Source organism: Lemur catta, chromosome 3 (genome assembly GCF_020740605.2).
Source record: "Lemur catta isolate mLemCat1 chromosome 3, mLemCat1.pri, whole genome shotgun sequence".
NCBI lineage: Eukaryota > Metazoa > Chordata > Mammalia > Primates > Lemuridae > Lemur > Lemur catta.
The window spans coordinates 120,584,757-120,605,760 of NC_059130.1; the positions used below are offsets into that span (position 1 = coordinate 120,584,757).

The following is a 21,004-nucleotide window of genomic DNA, read 5'->3' on the forward strand; positions in this document are numbered from 1 at the left end:
TATTTCCATAAAAACCAGTGGCAGTTTCCCTCGCTGAAGCATGGCACCTTCTTGCTGCTTGGCAGTGTGTGGCCCTCACGCTCACGCCTCCCACCCCACAGGGAATGGTCCCTCTGCTCCTCACGGGGCAGAAGCCCAGACCCCAAGTTCCCAGCGCGGGGCAGGGAGTGCAGGGACTCGACCCAGATGCACCGGGGCCCGCCCCTGCCTAGTCCTGCTGCTGCTGCAGCCTCTCAGCTCTGTTCCAACTTGACCTCCCAGGCTGGAATCTCTGCTCTCAGGCAGGCACAGGCAGGGACGAGCTCCTGGGACCCAGCAGAGGCTCTGCCCTGGGGTCTGCTGTCAGCTGGCTCTTCTGGGTGAACAGAACCGGGAGGGGCAGACTGCACACGGCACGTCCCGGAGAAGTGGAGGCAAACGAGGTTCTTGATTGTCAGCTAATCCAGGGTCCTTTCCTCCAGCGCTCGTGCATCTCCTAACACTTTATATTGGACACTTCTAGACTTCTGGGGGGTAAAGCTAAGGATCAAAACCGTTCACATTTTCCAAGCTAACTACTGGCCATTCAAATACACTTGATACCTCTCTCAGCAAGTGAAAATGTGTCGACCCCTCCCATGCCAAGGGACAGAAAAGATGCAGAGACTGCCTTGGAGACACGTGAGAGAAAGACAAGGGTTTGAAACAAGATCGTCCTTGGGAATCCAATAAACAGAAGCGTAATTAATCCAAATCTCCCCTTCCCACTCATGGGTCACACACAGACACGCACGTCCCCACTGACCCGCTCTGCAAACGGAGGCAACTCCCAGAAGTTGGCTGCAGGGAGCTTTCACCCAAGGGGTCATTTTCCCCACGGCCTGCTGCAGTGTCAGAAACGCATCCTCAACTTCCTCGCCCTCCCTGTCTTGTGCTGGTGACAGCGTGAGTTTGCACTTTGCTCAGTGACAAGCTGAGGGAGCTGCAGTTTCTCACTCACACCCCACCCGAGCTGCTGACCCAGGCCTGGAGGACCGAGTAGGTGCGTGTTCCTGGAAGGCATCTGCTGCCTTGGGTTCCCGCTCTCTTCACCCGGGTGGAGACACGTTTTTCAGGGAAGACTGATATACACGGGGACGGAGAGTTCTGCTCTAGAAAGGGCGGGGTGTGTGGTTTTCATTTTATATGGAGACTACACAGTACGCAGCAAAGGGAAGCAAAGAACACACTAGCATCCAACGCAAACCCTCGTCCAAGCAACTGAAGATGGAAACAGGACTGCACTGACTGCTGCCTGGCCAGTGGGCAAGAGATAAAAGCAGGCAGGACCATCACAGGAATAAATCTGCACTTGACCTAGGCAACTCCAATTGCTGCAGTTAAAATGCTCAGAGCCCCAAGGGCAGAGCAGCACCAACTGAAATGTTCTTATTGCATTATCAGTTTAGATGCCCTCTCGGGTTCCGATTAGCTGCCAAATGCTGGTAAGGTTGGAGGAGCTACCTTCCTCCCATGGAAACGTCACCTGGACAATGGGATTAGCACCTCTCCAAGCGCTAAGGCCTCTTCGTGGCCAGTGGCGCTCAGAGTGGAACCGTCGCAGGGAGAGGGAAGGCACTGAGGCAGACACTTTTCAGTCCCTCGAGTGGATGGCGGGGTGAATGGCCCCCCGTGGGCCACATGGCCCGAGACATTTGGAGGCAACAGACCTTCCGAGGCCCTTTCCCCCTCCAGAGTCTCATCTGCAGGGTGAACAGGTGTGATGATGGCCTGCCACCATGGCCACCCCGTCCTCCTTGCTACTGGCCTTTCCTGGGCCGTGTCCGTTCTCTGACACTGGGATGGTGCCGAGCAGCTTTCCCACCGTGGAGTGGGGTCCACGGGAGCCCCGTGTGCTTAGGGCTGGGTAAAGCTGCTGCAGAAGCTGCTTATGTGAGGCGGCATCTATCTCGCAGGAAAAGATAGTTGTTCCTGAAAACTAAATTCTAGGAATTAGCCCCGGATGGAAGCCTCTGCCTTCCTTCTCCGTCACACGCTCCCTGCTCCGCCTGGGCCCTGTGACGCCCGGGACAGGAGCAGCACGCACAGCAGGCAGCTCTCCCGCACCACGGAGCCCAGGCCCTGCACATTTGGAGTATTCCAGGGAATATGCCGGGACATCGGTCCAAATGGTAGGATGCTCTGGTTATGCTGCTAATTTGGGGGCCCAAGAGTGAGAACAAGCATTGTCTGAAGAGAAACAAGCAACAGGGGAAAGCAACAAGAAGAGACTAGTTCAACTTGGAGTTAGCAGAAAAATTTGCCCCCAGATTGGGAACAGAATCAGCCTACGACAGCCTAGAAGGCCCCTCACGTCCTTCCCTGCCCCCAAAAAATAAGACTGCTTGCTCTGGAGATGCTGACTAACACGGTCTCCCAAAGGGGGGCCCTTCTGCCCTTACGGGCCCCCGAGTGCACACGTGGGCTCCTCAGGCTGAATCACCGGTCCCGACTCCAACCTGGACCCTGGTGACTGCGGCTGCACAGCAGGGCGTTTGGGAACACAGCTCTGGGACCCTAGAGACCTGGCTTCCGACTGGGCAGCTCACTGTCCTGTTGTCTTTAGACAGCAGTTCCCTAACCTGAGCTTCAGGTCCAAACTCATCAGGGGACCAGGATCCCAGCACCTACCTCCCGGGGTTGTCAAAGGCTCAGACAAGATCCCAGCACCGAGGGCCGGGCAGCCCGACCTGAGGCCGGCGTGGTCCGGCCTCCCTGCGTGGGCTGGGCGCGGGTCCTCCCTTCAGAACTGGGGAGAAAGCGGGCCTAGAGTGGTGTTTTACAAATTCTCAATTTAGTGAATTATAAGCAGCATTTTTTCAAAAAGGAAAACTAGAAAACAGAGGGTGCCTCAGGTCCTACGGGCAAGAAATTCTTTATAAAACCTGAGACAGAGATTTATGTACAAATGGGCTGAGGCACGGTGGGAACACGTTCTGCTGTGGATCATGGTCTGAACAGTGCGGGAACCACCAGCCTGGGGGCTCCTGGCTCTGAGGCTCTCCCCTCATGCAGGGGGGCGGGAGAAGGGCTGGGTGGGAGCAGAGGAATTCGGACTTGCCCCATGTGACTTGCAGAAAGCACGTGATTCTGGGAAGGAGCCCTTTGGCATTTTGGCCCCCACCCCACTCCCATACACGCACTGTCCACAGATAAACGGCTGAGGCAAGTCATTCCTCTGAGTAAGAACAGAACATTCTAGGCCCAGGCCGGGCAGTGACTCACTATTATTCAGAAACGGTGACATCAGGGGCCTGCTCACCCTTGATCCTGGAGGGATACTTGGGCATGTGAAGGCCCCTTTCTCTCCGGTGTTGCAACCGCAGAGGAGTAAGTTCCTAAAGAACAGATGGGCAGTGCTGGGGCCGGGTGCCCAGGGAGGCAGCACGGCCAGGAACCTGCCGCCAGGGGAGGCCACCACCCCAGATGGCCAGGCGGCGGGACGGTGCAAGGGCTCCCCCATGTGGCCAGAGGCGGGACTTTGACCGCAGGCACCGCCCCCGAGTGGAGGCCCCGCCCAGCCCAGCAGACAGAAAGGGAGGCCTCTGGGCCCGGCACTGTGGTTCTGTTCCGCCAAGGGTAGCTCTCTGGGTACAAAGAGATGTTCCACCCCGCCTGGGTCAAAGTGCCTGTCCTACGAGAGCCGCTGGCTCCGGAACCATCTCACAGGCACACATCTCAAAGGAAAGCCAGAATTCTTTCAAATCCGTAGCCTTGAAGAAAGTGTAAACAATCCAAAGTAGAGAAACAGACTTCGTGATGCTCCTTCTCACCAAATGAAAGCCCTCTCCTGGAACATTCTGCAGGACATGAAACTGTTTGCCCAACACCGAGTGTGACTTTAAGATGGGGGAAGTCACGCAGAAAAATCTGCCTTAACCCTTCAGAGTCACGTCTTGGGGCCGTGACTATGTGGGAAGTTGAACAAACAAAATTACAGGTGTCCTGGGAATTTTGCTTTCTGTTGTTTTTTAAGAGAATTTCAGAACCCTTCTTGGGGGTTTCAGAAAAACAGGTATTACTGGCTTGTGGCTTCCCGGGAGCAGAGACTCCGTTGCCTGTAGCCTGTGCTTGCAGAGAAGCTACCTATTCACTGTCCCAGTGTGCCGGAGAGGTGGCAGGAGAGACCAGCAGGAGGTGGCAGGCTGTCAGCACCGAGAGGCACAGTGAGCAGGGCTGGCTGCAGCCCTGTAACCCGCCAATTAGGGCCCTGAAAAGGCTGTGGGCAGCTGCTGCCCACCAGGGAGGCCGGGCTCTCGTGTGGTCAGATCAGAGCCCCCTGGACTGCCCAGCGTCACTCGATGCACATCTCTCCCGCCAAGTGAGTTGTCGCCATTGGTAAATGATTTAACTGGATCTTTACAAGAGAGGCTACGGAGAGTGGAAACAGCCACTTGGGAGTCCCCTGAGATGCAAGCGGCCCTCTTACGTTTGGGATCCCTGGAACGGCCTGACCATCCGTACGCAGCGTGCTCCAGAGAGGGAGGCCAGCTTGAGAGAGGACGGAGGCAGGGGTGCTCCCCGGGAAGCTGGGGAACTGGACCCCGCCTTCCCTTGCAGAGCAGTTCAGCAACTGAGAAAGGGACCTCCAAACAACAACTGTAAGAGTTCTGGAAGCTTTTGACTAGTCTTTGCTGCCGTATTCCTTCATCACCCCTTGTCTCTCTAGAAATCTGAGCAACAGCGAAGCAGCAGGGGGCACGGGGAACACCCACTGCACCGTCAGCGTGGAGGGGAGAGGGAGGGGCCAGCGACAGGGAGCAGGTGGAGGCCGCTGAAAGAGGCAGGGACAGAGGCCGACCACGCAGAGGCTCTGGGAGGAAGCAAGGCCCCAACCTGCTCAAGGTCTCAGAACGGTCCCAGCGTTTCTGCTTTGCACAGGGCGCTGCACTCCCCTGGGTGCCTTTGCATCCTTCTCTGCCAATCACACTCTTCTTTCCCACGGGAGCCAGTTCAAGGATCACCCACTCCAGGAAACTCCCTGATTAAGCTCAGCCCACCGCGTTCCCTCTTTGGAACCTGGGGGGTTCCCTCCTGGCCTGGATTTGAAGCTTCTTGGGAGCAGAGATTCCATTTCTCCCTTGTGTCTGCACCTATCCACCACAGCTAGACAGGATGACTGCCAAAGGCACTGCGACAGGGCCCCGTCCTGCCCTCGCTGGGGCCTGACTCCGGGGCATCAGATTCCAGAGAGCCGGGGCATACTGGGCAGGTGGCGGGGCTAAGAGGGCAGGGAACGAGGCAGGTGGGGACAGCTCGGGAGTGGAGTGGGCAAAGGGAAAAGGCACCCTCATCCCAGGAATGCCTCGTAGTCCATGTACCAAACCAGCTGGCCAGAACTAGGCAGGACGCCCGAGATGGGCCACTTCTTGGGCTCGTGGCCCACACGGCTCACCAGCAGGGTGATCTCCCGCTTCATCTTACCCATGACCAGGACCGCCACCTTCTTGGCGCGGTTGATGAGGGGCAGGCTGAGGCTCATGCGGTGGTGCGGCCGGAAGGGGCTCGTAGTCAGCACCACCAGCTGCTCGCCGTCCAGGCCGGCGGGCGACTGCGGGAAGAGCGAGGCCGTGTGCCCGTCGGTGCCCATGCCCAGCAGCACCAGGTCGAAGCTGCTGTTGGTCACCAGGGCTGAGATCTCCCTGGCGTACAGCTGGGTGCCCTGGTCCTCCTCGGCGCAGAGCCGCTGGTGCAGGTGCACGGGCATGGGGTGGATGTTGTAGTAGGGGACCCTGATGTGCCGCAGCAGGTGAGCCTGCAGGCCCTGGAAGTTTGACTCCGGGTCCGAAAGTGGGACGCAGCGCTCGTCGACCAGCCACAGGTGCGTGTGGGCCCAGGGGAAGCCATAGTGCCCCATGGCCAGCTGCTGGAACAGGGCCACCGGGCTTGAGCCACCCGAGAGCGCCAGGTGGAACTTGCCGAAGCGCTGCACGGCCCGCACAGCTGTGGCCTCGATGTCGTCGGCCAGCTTAGAGATCAGCTCCTCGGGCCAGGCGGAGACCAGTGGGCTCTCTCGGTACTTGGCCCTGAGAACCTGGAACTCACTGGGCACCGGGACAGACCCTGGCCCGGGCACCAGCTGCTCCAGCTGCTGCTGGGAAAAGGACAACTGGCTGCCACTGAACTCAAAGTCCAACAGGTGGCCATTCTCAGCTCCTCCCGGGTAGAGGCGTGGGACCTCGTGGGCCAGGCTGTCCAGCACAGGTGTCCAGAAGACCCAGGAGGCCAGCAGGTTCTCTGTGGTGATGAAGGAGTCCTTCCGGCAGTGGAAGATATGCGCTAAGAGGATGGAGTAGGCATCCCGCTCCCTCACGGGGCTGTAGGCGTAGTAGTCGGACAGGGGGCGGCCAAAGAGGCGGAGCCCGGGCCGGTCCTCCATCTCAGCCCAGCTCTCGGAGGGCAGCGAGGGCCTGAACAGGTTCCTGCTGACCAGCACGGCGGGGCCGCCCAGGTCGCCATGTCCAATGTGGAAGACGATCTGTCGGGGCAGGCACTGGCTCTGCTCCGCGTCCCAGTGCTTCTCGCTCTGCACACAAAACGCCCGGTTCTTGAACAAGACCCGAACGTAGCTCACTCTCTCGTCCAAGGCTTTGCCAGACGTCAGGATGAAAGGAACGCCCTCCCAGCGAAGGTTGTCGATGTGGACCAGGATGCCTGGGGTGAGGGGAACGGCAGAAGGTGACGCGCCAGCAGGACCAGCATGCTGGCTCTCTCCTCTCCAGCCCTCTCCTCTGCAGGCCACTCCTTTCCAGCCCTCTCCCCTGCAGGCCTCTCCTTTCCAGCCCTCTCCCCTGCAGGCCCCTCCTCTGCAGCCCTCTCCCCTGCAGGCTCTCTCCTCTGCAGCCCTCTCCCCTGCAGCCCTCTCCTCTCCAGCCCTCTCCCCTGCAGGCCTCTCCTTTCCAGCCCTCTCCCCTGCAGGCCTCTCCTTTCCAGCCCTCTCCCCTGCAGGCCCCTCCTCTGCAGCCCTCTCCCTTGCAGGCTCTCTCCTCTGCAGCCCTCTCCCCTGCAGCCCTCTCCTCTCCAGCCCTCTCCCCTGCAGGCCTCTTCCCTGCAGGCCTCTCCTCTGCAGCCCTCTCCCCTGCAGGCCTCTCCTCTCCAGCCCTCTCCCCTGCAGGCCTCTCCTCTCCAGCCCTCTCCCCTGCAGGCCTCTCCTCTGGGTACCCACCACCCAGCCAGCCCCCTGCCTTGCCACATCCACCCCTCACCTTCCATCCATTCCATCATCTTCTCTTCCCAGTCAGTGTTCGAAAAATAGTCTCTGGGGCCGTCTCTGCGGCCTGGACATTTACGTCCCTTGAAGCCCCTCTTAGAGTCACGGTCCCCAGGCAGAGGAGAACCAGCTGGAGAGCCTCCAACCTGGAGTCTCACGGTAGGGGTGCTACAGAGAGGCGCGTCCCTCCTTTCCCTCCCGTTTGTACAACACACGGGATGCACCTGAAGCGAGGTCAGGTACGGGGTGGGGGGCAGGGCACTCCCCAGAGGCCAGGGCGGTGTGCAGGGTGACGGGGCTGTGGGGGGACCGGGGACATGGTGGTAAGAGCCAGACGCTGACTAGACCCACGCCCAAGTTCTGGGCCTGGTTTGGCTTCCACAACTTCACTAAACCTCACGTTTCCTTCCCATAAAAGGGGGACAGTAATGTACCTACCCCATGGCTTGTGCACGTGGGGATTGAGTGAGATAAAGTGCCCGGCATATGGTGCAGCTCTGGGTGTGTGGTTATTACGTGCTGAGGAGCTCCCCTCCCCCAGAAAGCTCTGAGCCTTTCGAACTGCCAGAGGATGCCCTGCCGTCTGCTGACCAGCGTGGTGCTCGCCCACCGCGGTGTCCAGCTGGGGCCGGGCAGGAGGTTTGCAGCCTCACGTGGGAGGTGAGCCCCGTGAGGGCAGGAACCGTGGCTGAGCCTCGCCCAGCAAACCCTCAGGACACATCTCGGACTTGGACTGAACTGGCTGATGCGAGAAGGCAGCCGTTGGGATGTCCTTCCCCCAGACAGCGCCAACAGGGGACCTGCTGCTTTAGGTGGGCGGAAGGCCAGCGAGGCAGGGGAACGTCATCCTTGCCACTGAGCACCTTTGTGAAAATCCCAGGTCGAGTCCCCTCCACCCCAAACCAAAGGGCACCTGGGTCTGGACAGCTGCTTGCAGCTGGGGGTGAGGGGAAAGGCAGCCCCTGCCCAGGTCCAGGGCCCACCTGCAAAGGTTGGCATCAGGCTGTGGAAGCTGTCTGGCTTCTGCAGCTCTCTGCGCACCTGCTGGCTGTAAGTCTGGTACTGGCCCACGACGGCACTGCCCTTCTGCAGGCCCCGCAGCGCCTGGAAGACCTGGAGTTTGTGCCGCAGCACGGCCTCCGCGTTGCTGACGTTGGGAGGCAGCTCCATGGCCACGAGGGTGAGGACCTCGGTCAGGTGGTTCTGGAGGACGTCTCGAATGACGCCGTACTCCTCGTAGAAGCTGATGCGACCTGAGCGGCGTGGGGGTGGGATGTCATGAAGGGGCCAACGCATCAGATTCCCCCAAGCTGAGATGCACCGAGACCCCCACCCCACACACTGGTCCTGCACCCTCATCCGCAGTCCAAAGAGCCTACAAAACTATGCACGCCAAAGGCAACCTCAACAAGAGAAGGGAGGGACGTCTTGGAGCCGCCTCCCTCAGATGAGAACTATTCTACTAATAGAAGGTGTCAAGTCCTTGGGCCTCGCCAGGCACAGGCACGGGGAAGGCTCCAGCCCCAGCAAAGGCCAGACAGCATCTGCAGGTGTGTGGCCAGCCCTCTGCCCTGCCCTCCCCAGGCACCGGCCAGCAGAAATTTGGCAGTGGGAGGCCATGTCACCACCACGAGGGCCCCCGAGTCTGCCTGCTGCTTACTAGCGTGTGATCTTGGGCGGTTGTCTGACTTTTGTTTCTGCGTCTCGCCCTTAGGTGGGGCTAACAAATGCCACCCCAATACTAAGTGCCAGGCAATGTGCAGGGAAGTGGGAGGGAGGGAAAGTGGGAAGGAGAAAAAAGGGAATTAAATAAAATTATAGAGCAATTATGACAGAGGGTAACGGGAAGCCCCTCCGAGACCTGAAGAGTCAGTCAGCCCTGCAAAGAGCCAGGGAGAGAGCATCTCAGATGGAGGGACCTTCAAGTGCAAGACCTTCAAGTGCAAGAGCCCTGAGGCAGGAAAGAACTTGGTGTGCTGGGTCCAGAAGTGAGCAAGAGGGAGGGGACGAGATGAGGTGGGGGGTCCAGGGGCCCAGTAGGGCGCGGCGAGGAGGCTGGCCTTGTCTAAGCTCCAGGGGAAGCCCTGGAGGGTGTGAAGTACGAGAAGAGGATGTCTGATCCGTGTTCAGAATGGGTCCCTGGCCTGCTGGGGGAGAATGGGTGTGGAAGCAGGGAAACCGAGGAGGCCACGCAGCTGCCCAGAGGAGAGACGACAGGGCTTGAATGAAAGTGTCACTAAAGCAGGAGCACTCCTGAAGCAGCAGGCTTGGGGGAAGGGGCGATGCACCCCAGAGTCAGAACTTGCTGAAGACAGGAAGAGCCTGAGCAAAAAGAAGGCCCCAAAGATGACCCCTGGAATGGGGGCCTGAGCAGTGGGACAGATAGTGGTGGCATTTACAGACATGGGAACGCTGGGAGAGGAGGGGCTCAATGGAGGAGAAATCACGCATTCCGTTTTAGTAGGTTTAAGCTTCAGACATCCAGGTGGAGACGTCAAGTTGGCAGGTGCACAGGGTTATTGTGGGGGAGAAAGGAAGTAGCTCCTGGAGAGCACGGAGCACGCAGCCCTGATGTTGACCGCGAGCCTGGCACGGCGCTGAGCCCCCGGACACGGGCCACTCTTCCCCACACTCACAAAGGCCCCCTGCAGCAGGCGCCACAGTCACTCCGGCTCTGCATGCCAGCAAGGAGGCAGATGGCCAGGGCTGGCCAGGGCAGGGTCCGGAGCTGGTTAGCCACCAGCTCCACTCCGCTCCCTCCTCCAAGGCTCCCTCCATTAGTCAGGGACTCAAATGCACGTGACAGTCTCAGAGCTTAGGGTTCAAGTGCACACCACCTCGTATGCCATGATCACATGCCAATGCCTGGCAAACACCAAAGTCCATGCATGCCTTACACACTCAGAGCCCAACGTCATGACATGAAGTGACCATTTCTCACATGCTTCTGTGTGCATATCTGTATCATGGGATCAGTCTGTTCACCCAGCTAACTCCTACTCATCCTTATGGTCTCAGCTCCCAGGAGCTTCGGCCTACCCCTCCTGAGGGGCCCTGTCGTCTCCTAGCCCACCTGACTGTAATTCAGCGCCTGTTTCTTTCTTCCCTACTACCCTTGAAGCTCCATCAGAGTAAGAACTGTACCTATCTTCCCAAAGCTGTGTCCCCGGCTCCAAATACAGTGCTACTCATACAGCGACAGCAGAGAGAATGAAAATACACATGTCATCATGGATAAATCTCAAAAACTAGATATTGTGAGAAAGAAACATGATTACTTTGATAAAATAAAAATCAACTTGAAAATAGGATATAAAGTGACCAGAATAAACAGAACTTCAATAAATGAAAAATATAACTGGAAATTAGACATTCAATAGATGGCTTTTACGGATTAGAAACAGTTGCAAAGAGTCAGCTCATAGAAGGCAGGTCTGCATCAATTACCCCAAAGAGACAAAAAGATCCACACTTGGACACCTATGGTATGACTCTTCTTCGAAATTAAACAGATTGTTTAGGGAATCAGACATATGAGAAACTAATAAAGAGAAGCAAAGAAATAATCTACCCCAAATTTGCAATAGTAAAGAAGAAATGAGATAGAATTTGGGGAGGGACATACAGGAGATGATGAAGTTCTTTTATAAAAACTGGGTGGTAGGTGTGTTGGTGTTTGTTGTATCATGGCTCTATAGATCCTACATGTATTTTGTGAACATTAGTTTTACCCAATGTCTAGTTAATATTTAATTCAAACAGATAAAAAATAGTGGATCCCGTCATTCCTGCCGGGCCTGGCACACTCCGTCCCAGCAGCCACCCTGGCTCGGGCTGGCCGCACAGCAAGCACGGCCGGGCCTCCACCGGTATAAACACCTGCCCCAGTTCAGCCCAATATGCCGTTCCTGACAGTAGCGCCAGTGCTGCAGGGCAAGAAATGAAGCTGGTGGCCGCTGGCAGGAAGGGACCCTCGTCCCCAGGGACAGAAACCTGACTGCTTTGTTCTCAGTCAGAGCTTGAGGGCACAGCTGTGGCCTGAGATGCTAACCCCTGAATTGAGCAGGACAATCCAACTGGATCGTGCAAAAAAATGGCAAGCGTGCGAGGAAACGACGGCTGAGCTCCCCGAGCCCCATAGCATTCTGGTCCTCCGAGTTCTTATGATAGTGTTGAGACGATGTGGAGAACAAGATAATAATAACAATGTATGTATATTATTTATCCCTCACAATAACGATACATAAGGAGGATCTACTAACACCCTCGTGTTAAAATGTAAGGAATCTGAGGTTCAGAGAAGTTAAGTAACTTGCCCAAGGTAGCACAGCTGGTAAAGAGGTAAAAATGAGATTCAAGCCCAGGCAAGTTGGCCCCAGATGCTGCAATCCTGACCACCAAGACATCTCCCTTTTAATTTCCTACTACCCCACCGTACAAAAGAACGGTGAACTCTGCGTGAAGCCGAGCCGCATGAGCACAGCTGGCTTGTAGAAGCGGAGCCCAGGGATGGGGGAAGAAGCCAGCCGAGCCGAGCTCTGGAAGGAGGGGTCTAGGTCAGAGGTTGGGCTCCAACACCTACCGGGCAGCGTCAGTGAGGAGGATGGGGTAAGGCTGCTGTCCCTTGTGGCGACAGTTACACACCTCTGCAGTCAGGTGGTGCCTCACGGGAGTGTGGGCCCAGGATGACCAAATCTTTCAATGTGTCAGGAGAATGTAAAGGTTTGTGTTGTTAAGTACAATCTCCCACGATTTTTAAATGTGCACAAATAATTCAGATTTTTTAAAATGATGTGTGTCTGGAAGTAAAGTGTGTGGGGGCTGGCTGTGGCCCGGGCACCCCCCCCCGGCTGGGGGAACAGCACGAGCAGAGGCCTCCCCACGCAGTTCAGACGGCAGCGGGGCGCAGTCTGGCAGAAGCAGCCGGCTTGTGATTTAGAAGAGCAGAAACTGAGAACAGATGGAAAGGGCCTTGGAAACCAGACTGAGGAGTTTAAGGAGCGTTTAAGATTTCTTGGCCTCAAACAGTTAAACAGAGTTACCATCCAGCAATTCCACTCCCAGGTTTGTACTCAGGAGAAATAAAAACGTATATCCACATGAAAACTCGTACACAAATGTTCATTGTGGCATTAACTGCAATAGCCAAAAAGTAGATACAATCCAAATGCCCACCAGCAGTTGATTGGATAAATAAAAATGGCATATTCCTACAATAAACTGTTATTCAGCAATAAAAAGTAATGAAGTACTGATACATGTTACGACATGGATGAACTTTGAAAATATCATGCTAAGTGATACAAGCCAAAGGCAAAAGGCCACATATTGTAAGACCCCATTTATAAGAAATGTCCAGAAGAGGCAAATCCACAGAGAGAATGTGGGTTAGCGGTTGCCAGGGGCTGGGGGGAGAGGGAATTTAGGGGGTGACCACTAAGGGGTACGAGGTTTCTTTCTGGAGTGATGAAAACGTTCTCAATTTGTGACAGGTGCAAAACTTTGTGACTAGACTAAAACCCATGGATTGTATACTCTAAATGGGAGAACTGTAGGGCATGTGAGTTATATCTCACAGGAGTGAACCGTGGAAGAGGAGCGTCGAGTAAGTGAAGCCGCCTGCGATCTGCAAGATGAACTGACAGAGATGGGGCCTGGGGTGACGAAACCAACCAGGCAATCTTTGCGGCAATCAAAGGAAGTGACAGTGAACTGCAAAGACGTTATTTAGTAGAGGGATAAAAACTGCTTGGTGACCGGCTAGATCTAAGAATGGTGGCACAGAGTCGTGGCCCGGAGTGTGGGCTCTGCAGCCAGGCTGCCTGGGGTTAAATACCCGTTCTGCCATCGTTCTGCCCCGTGAGCCCGGGCAACTGATGCTACCGCATGTATGAAAGAGCAATAGTCACTGTGCCTCCTCTGGATGGCTGGTGTGAAGATCAAGGAGTTAACGTATTTTCAGGGCATGGAACAAGAGGAATCACTGATCAATATTGGTTGGCATTTTTGCTATTTATCCCCATGGGCCTATTAAGAGAGGGGCTACCAGCCATGTCACTCAGGACATTGTTACCATTTGGACATAAGGAAGTTAGAATGAGTAATTGGTATTTCACGAGAAAAAGACAATGATGGTTTTGAAATCTCCCTCTATAAAATTACTAAAAGGTCCTAAGGTGGGAACTGTGGTGAGGGCCTGAACTCCGCAAACGTGCAGGCACAGTTCAAATATATGTAACCAGCCACTGTTCCCTCGCTTGCTTTCCCATAGTTGCTGACTCAGCTCAGGAGTCCCAAAGCTGATGATGGTGAAGATTCTTACCTTGCTTCATTGCCCCCGTAGATAACAGCGCCCTTGTGAAACCTAAGGCTGGTCCCCGAGATATCTTCCAGACCCTGCATACCAAGGAACCAACTCAACCAGTTATGCGTGCTGGGAACTGACTCAGCACAAGAAGACACATTCTGCTTCCTGACCCTATGTGTTCATCCCCAGCCAATCAGCAGACCCAATTCCCTCGCCCCTGGCCTGCCAAATTATCTTTAAAAACCCTGGCTACCAAAGTCTCAGGGAGACAATTTGAGAAATTCCTCCCGTCTCCTTGCCCGGCGCCTGCGATACGAAACTCTTTCTCCACGGTAACCCCTGCTGTCTCAGGGTATTGGCTTCCTCTTGAGCAGCGGGCAGTGAATCTGGTTGGGCTGTAACGGTTTTAGTTCCAAATCAGCTGACCCTGAAGTAATGATGTAATATCCCGGAAAATGTCTCAAAGGCAGCTGGAAGCGTAAGACCAGGGCTTGGAGAGACCGTGGATGCTGGAGATAAACTGGATTTCCTTAAACCTAAAACGCCATCAGTGGTGAGAGCACCGATATTGTACAACCACTGAGAAAGAAACGGGCTGCCAGTTCCACTGTGGCACCCTGTCAAGAGCAAACCCAACTTCAGAAAGGGCTAAGGACGAAAAATGAGTGCCTTAGAATCAATGAATTACGGCGGATCTACATGTAAAGAGGATAGTTACAGCTTTAAAAACAGATGAATTTTTGATGGAGAGAAAGCAACAGAGTCCTTAAAAAGCCGGTTATCTGCTTACTATTCATTAATTTAGCAAATCCCTAAGTGGCCCTTTTCCTATTTTTATCCCATCTCAATTCTCAGGGAGAATGCATTTTGGGTTTACTACCCGCTGGGTAAAAGAGAGCTTCCTTTATTCCTTAATTTCAAGCTTCAGGGAGTGCGCCTGTGCTTAACACAGCCTATGGATTTATGGACTGTGCTCCTCTCCTGGCCAGCTCTGTCTGCAGAGTCTAAGAGCACTCCACGGGGAGGAGACCACACTGGACACAGGACAGGAAGTTGGGGGCCAGTCCTCATGCGGACATCCGACATGTTAATCTTTTCTAGTGACTGCCAGTTATTGTGGACTGGTTTTTCCTAAAAATGATCTATTTAATGATATATTGGCTCCGAGTATGTTTTCCTAGGTTGAAAGGTGAGGGTTAAAACCCTTCAGTGCATGAAAAGAATAGAAAAAAGCACAGCCAGGTAGGACAATTGGAAGAAAAACCCCCTAAACTCAGCTCCCATCTGTGCAAATCCAGAGCTGGCTCACGGCGACAGGACCGGCAAAGCAGGGGAGACCCACTGCTCTGGCCCTGGTCATACGGCTCAGTCTGATATGAGGGAACAACAGCTTGAAAGTGCTGTTTACCCTTTGGCTGCAAAAGTATACTCACAGGGAAAATATTTTTTAATGCTTATAAATGTTCTAGAATTAGATAGTGGATATATGACTTTGTGAATATACTAGAAGCCACTGAATTTTATACTGCAGAAGGGGACATTTTATGGTATGTGGACTGTATCTCAATTTTTTACAAAACTCACAAAGTACCATTTAAAATAGCAAAAAACTAGAAACAACCAAAATGCCTAATAACAGAATTTATATCACACATTCTATGGTATGAATTTTAAATACATATATAAGAGTGTGTATGTGTGAGAGAGAAATATTAGGTGAAGAACGGACATAAAAGAGTATTACAGCCCAGTACAGGTCTATATATAATAATCCAATGTGTGTCATGTCGAAATCAGAGACACTGTGAGAACACTGCTGCTACCTCTCCTTGCAAACTTGGAAGGAGAACAACATTTCCATTTGCAAAGTATTTCCGTGTACATTATCTGATTTAATCCTTAAAAGCACCCCAAGAGAGAGGTACCAGGGTTTATCAGCATTATATAGAGGCGTGCTGAAGGTCACAGCCTTCGGAACTGGGACCAGAACACACACACCCCACCACCCCTCATTGCCTCCACATTGTGGGAGATCCAGGTTTTCCCAGCAAAAACAGGTATTTTTTTAAAAAAGAAAAAGGAAAACAACGAAAAGCCAGCTGCAATCGCTACCAACACCTTCTGGGATTACTAAAAATAAAAAGAGGTGAGGGCCAAGGAGAGCACGGGTGTGCTGGCTGGCTGGCTGGCTGGCTCTCTGGACAGGAGGCCGGGCAGCTGCCCTGGGCTCACCTTGCAGACAGCTCTGCAGATGGGGCGGGAAGGGGAGCTGGCCCTGCTGAGCGAGCTCCCAGCCCCTTCTGGCAGGCCAGGCTGGAAGGCAGGACAGCTGGTGTGTGCCCGGGAGGACCCTGGCTGCCTTGGTCCCTTGGTGAGAGGCACTGAACGGTCACTCCAACCCTCAGAGTTGAGCGTGCACCAGGCTCCTCTCCCCAGTGTCCAGACAGGGACCCTCCCAAGCAGGGACATCCTCAGGAAGTCTCCCTTTTTCCCCTGGCAAAAAAGGAAAGCCTTTTCCCCAGAGGGGAAAGTAGGGCAGCAGAGAGACTGCTCCTGGGCACACTGTGGCAGGAGGGCCAACTGCTGAGGGCCCGGCGGGGCAGGGAGGCTGTGCAGTGCAGTGGTTAGAAGCCTGGGTTCTGAGGTGCCAGAGACCTTGGTTCAAATTCCAGCACTCCCAGAAGCAAAGGCAGCCTGACCCAGACAGCTGAATGCTTGCCCATCAATGACAAGGTCCCTCCTGTCTGCAGAGCCTTTCCCAATGCCTTGATAAGGGCCAGCCAGGGTCATCTCCCCAAAGAGGCTAAGTGACTGTCCTTCAATGGCCCATGCTGCTGCTTCAGGAGACCCCAGCCAGGGTACCCAGGGTATCTGTGACTCCCGGGGGCTCCGTGGACTGGGACTCCTGGGAGGAGCACCCCAGGTCAGACTGAGAGGGAGCTGAGCCCTGGATCACTTCTTCCTTTCCTCCCCTCCCACCCCCGCTCTGGCCTGTGCAGCAGCCATGACTCTGCAGCAAACTCCTCTGGGCCAGAGGCTGCAGCAGAAAAAAGCACTCGCACGCAGCCACGGAGGGGGAGCCGGGGAAGCCAGCTTCTACCCATTTGGACACGTGTGAATGGGGGTGGGTAAGACGTTCAAATGACCTTGCAGCTCAGAAGTCCCTGTCCCAGAGTCTGCAGCAGCTCTGGACCAGGAAAGCTCCACCTCCCAGGCCTGGCTTGCAGCCCCCTCCCTTCCCAGCGCTAGGGTGGTGGCCCAGGCTGCCTCCAGGTGCTCGGTTAGTCCAGTGCTGCTTCTGCACAGGAGTCAGCTAGGGTCGCACAACCGCAGGGTAGGCGGTGAGCTGGGGATGTGTCCGACCACTTGGCGGGGTCAGAACGTGAGGGGTGGAGGGAATGCAGGGAGAGTGGCCTGTGTACTCTGTCCTGCCTAACGGTCAGACTGCAGGGCTCTGAACCCTGCCTTGGAAACATTCTGCCCACACTGAGTCCCACCGCAGTGGCACATGCCTGCTAAACCCACCAAACGCTGGCAGGAGGGCAGTCTTTGCCCCTGTCTGCTTCCCACCACTACCCTCATGCGCTGGGCTGGGGTGGCCTGCAGGTCTGTAGCCCTGTCCTCTCTCTCCAGCCTGAACTACAGACAGGGGCCTCCTTGAGGGGACAGTGTGGAGCAGTGCTTGGACCACGAGGGCTGACCAGGTCACCTTCTTGGGATGCAGACAAAACTTGTCCTCTGGCATGCAAGTGCACAGAAAAGAGAGAGCACACACATTCTCTTGCCAATACCCCCTTGTCCAGAGGCCCCACTGCTGTGGGGAATAGGCACAGCAGCAGGTAGACATTCATTCCTTGTTACTGACTGTTCTGGGTCTGCATATGCAACTGGCAGATAAACAGGCCGACCAGGGAAACCCGAGCCCCAGGACAGCTGCAGTGCTGTTGACCACTCTGACGAGGACAGTGGGCTGAACTGGCCGCTCTGGCCACACCTCACTAGCTGCTATCCCCTCCGACTGGTGGATTCCCTGCTGCCTGTCCCGCTCCTGGGCTCCCTTTGCCTCTGGCTGTAGGCACAGACCCCAGCTGAGTGAAAAGGCATTGTGCTCTGGGTCTTAGGAGCAGTGGGACCCTCGCCCTCAGAACCCCAAAGCTAGGCCTGTGCTCTGGCCCCACACAGCAGCCTTGAAGACAGAGCCGCAGTTGTCTCTCCCTGCCAGACCTTGGGGACAGCCAGCCCCGGCTATTGTGCTGCTGTTCAAACAGCAAACAGACCTGCCCAGGCCTCTGCCTGTCTTCCTGCCACGTCTTCTCTTTTCTTTTCTCCCAGATCCAAAGGTACCCGTGCTAGGATAATCAGGCCTGCAGTCTGCCCAGCCCCTGGCTCCACAGGGGCCCTACAAAGAACCCACAAACGACATGAGATAGCAAGAAGGAAACAGGGTGGGACGATCGGAAGAAATAAGAGGTCACTGTGCCAACGAGTGACTGTGGACATGATGGCTCTTCTGCAGCCCAGGGTGGGCACAGGAAGGAGCTGCCAGAAATGGAGGAGGAGAGGAGTCCTGATTTCCCGGTCCTGCCCGGGACGGGGCCAAGAACAGGCAGAGAGAGGTGCGGGCGCCCGCCGCTGGCCCGCAGTGGGGTGGCAGGACCACGCTCCCTTCCCGCTGCATGCTCTCTGCACCGGATCTGCAGCTCATCTCTCTGCAGGTGAAGCAAGGACAAGGCACACATGGCCACCAGGACATCAGACACACACAGGCACAGCAGGAAAGCCATGGCCTGGGCCCTTGCTGAGGACCAGGAGGGGACATTTGGAAGGGCTGGGGGAGGATTCCCCAAAGGCTCGCTGCAGGGGACAGGGCCTCTTTTCCGATCGGGTGCTGAGTGGAGACGCCCAGCACCTTCTCAGCACAGCGATGTCCTTCAGCGCCTGGCTCGGGAAGTCCTGCCTGGCCTCCTGCTCGCCACAGCACTGCCTGCCTGCACACCCGCTTTGGAGTCTGTGCCACCATCAGAGTGTGATTATATTGTCACCCCCTCAGACTCAGAGAATCTGTGCAGAATTAGGGGATGGAGGCTGCGTTTCAGACCTCGCTGTAACACCTCAGCCCCACAGAGAGCTTCCAGCACTAAATACACATTCAGAGAGGAGGGGGAAGGCTGAAGAGAGTGATCAAGGGAAAAAGAAAGGAAAAGAAAATGGCAAAGAGAAAGAATGAGGTGAAGAGAAAAAGAGAAAGAGACAGATCTCCTAGTCTGCCCCAGGTCTGAGGGCTCTCGGCCCTCCCCTCCGGCCAGCTGCACACTGAGGGGTGGGGCTGGGGGGCCACGGTCCCTAGTGCTCCCACTGCAGCTGCAGAAGGCAGTCACGGGGTGAGGGGGACACTGGCGCTGTGTGGCCAGCACCACCTGGCCAGACTGCTGTCCAGGATCGGGCTCCTCCACTCTCTGCCAATGGGACCTTGGCCACATCACCAAACCTCATCTGTTAGAGGAGCCCACCTCATACAGCTGTTGGAGGGACTAAATGCACAATAAGAATTAGCTTTTATTACTATTGAGTGAGAACCGATGCTTTATATATATGGCCAATGCTCAAAATATTTGTAACATCACAGAACGCCAGAGCTTAAAGGGACCTGAGCTGTCACCATGTACACAACTTGCTCGTCTCACAGATGAGGGAGTGGTGTGCCGGGGTCACCCAGTCACCTTTAGGTGGACACAGGCCTAACACTCGGGCCCCTGACTCCCAGGTCAATGCTGTTCATTCGGTGTTTATTCAATACTTCTGAGGCGTGTGGCAGGGGCCAGGGAGATGCCTTCCTGGAACCTGCCGTCTGGTGGGAGAGACAGACCGGACGAGGAAAAGACCAGGGGCAGTGCAGGGAGGCATGTGGCACCGTGGGGGAGTGCAAAGGGGAGCAGCTCTGCAGGTCCCAGCGCGGCTTGGGCTTCCTGACATGCCTGGAGCTGAGAGCTAACACCTGAGGGGGGGGTGGCTGGGGAGAGGCGGGAACAGGGGAGCACCCCAGGCAGGGGATCCTGCAAGAACAAGAGTCAGAGAAGCCCTCACGCAGCTCTGACGGCCTCCACCACGCTCATGTAAAACACGGGGTAACTTCCAGCACTGACTGACTGCCAGCTGCTCCCGCACCTGTGCCAGGCCTGGGACACGGGGCCATACACTCCCCACAGGCAGCAATGGCTATGTGGGCTTTGCCAGCAGGCACCTGGGCACACAGCAGGCCCTGGAGGAGACCATACACCAGCAGAAAACTTCCCTCCAAGACGTGCCGGCCAAGGGACAGAGGCCCGGCCGAGGCTCTGGCCCTGCAGGGCCCAGCGCCTCACTGCAGACAGCGGCAGGCAGAGGCCGAGGGACCCACAGCGCGCTGAGCCGCTCACGCACCTGCTGCGTCCACAGTCTCCTTCATGACGATCTCCACCCGCTCCACGTGGTGCCGGTTCCAGAGGCCGTCCAACGCCTTGCGGTTCTGGTCTCGGAAAGGCAGGATCTGAGCCACGGCCTGTCAAGGAAGAGGACTGGCTGTGCTGCAGGTTCTTCTCGCGGTGAAGGAGGAACCCGGACTCCAGGAAGGCTCCAGACCCCTCTATCCCCCACTCAGAGGAGAAGGTGCCGTCTGAGCAACAGTTCCTGGACTTCAGTGTTTCACAGCCCAGTAAAGACTCCAAAAACTTTCAAGTGGCCTCCATAGGGTTACCAGCTTTTACTTTGCCAAGAAAGAAAATAATTTAAATTACCTATCTTCTGCTACCGTTTAATAAAATTAAGATATTTTAACACCAAAAATGTAGCAAGAAAAGTTTCCAACTGAACACATTCAGTATTTTTCCCCATTTTGCCATAATCAAGTGAAAACTCACCAGGACGGCATGGGTCTGAGAACACTGTTTGGGAATATTGTTACGGGCAACTCCAAACAGGGTGGCATGACAGTGATGCCTCTGTCCTAGATGACTGTGTCCACATGGCCTTGGGCCCGCCGGCCTCCATACGCAGCGACAGAGCTGCAGGTGTATTCTCTGCTGGGGTTTCTGGGACTGGATGCCAGGAAGGGGCTCTGAGGCACGTCCAAGTGAACTGGCCAGCAGATTTGCGTCCCCCAGGGGGTCAGCCCCATGCTCCTGTCCCCGGGCCTGGCTGAAAAGCATAGCCTTAGGGTCCCACTGCTCCCTATTCAGTTTTGAGATCCTGTTACCAGCCTGTGGCTCAAAACAGAACTTGGGAAGAAAAAGATTTTGAAAAAGGGCAGATGGGTGCAGGATAAGAAAGCTAATTCTAATTCCCACAGCATACCTAACTGGAAGCCAAGGGCAGACCCCAGAGTTCTGGGACCACCTCTATAGAGGATGCAGGGCCATGCTGAGAAATCAGAGCCCAGACCCTGGTTGGGAAACAAAGAGGACCAAGGATTCACAAAGAACAGGAGAGGCCAG

At 55.5% G+C, this 21,004-nt stretch overlaps 1 protein-coding gene across 5 annotated transcripts in view; it reads right to left on the minus strand.

The window, feature by feature from the left end:
* Positions 1 to 342: 342 nt before the first annotated feature.
* H6PD (hexose-6-phosphate dehydrogenase/glucose 1-dehydrogenase) overlaps positions 343 to 21,004 on the minus strand; it is a 30,493-nt gene continuing 9,831 nt past the window's right edge. For 4 of the 5 annotated variants that reach the window (XM_045546209.1, XM_045546208.1, XM_045546210.1 and 1 more), the window contains 3 exons: positions 19,956 to 20,073; positions 8,212 to 8,481; positions 343 to 6,672 (listed from right to left, as the gene is read on the minus strand). In XM_045546209.1, coding sequence (XP_045402165.1) covers positions 5,309 to 6,672; positions 8,212 to 8,481; positions 19,956 to 20,073 — 1,752 coding nt within the window. In that variant the 3' untranslated portion in view covers positions 343 to 5,308. The remainder of the gene's footprint in view (positions 6,673 to 8,211; positions 8,482 to 19,955; positions 20,074 to 21,004) is intronic. The other variant, XM_045546211.1, reaches the window with a different exon arrangement.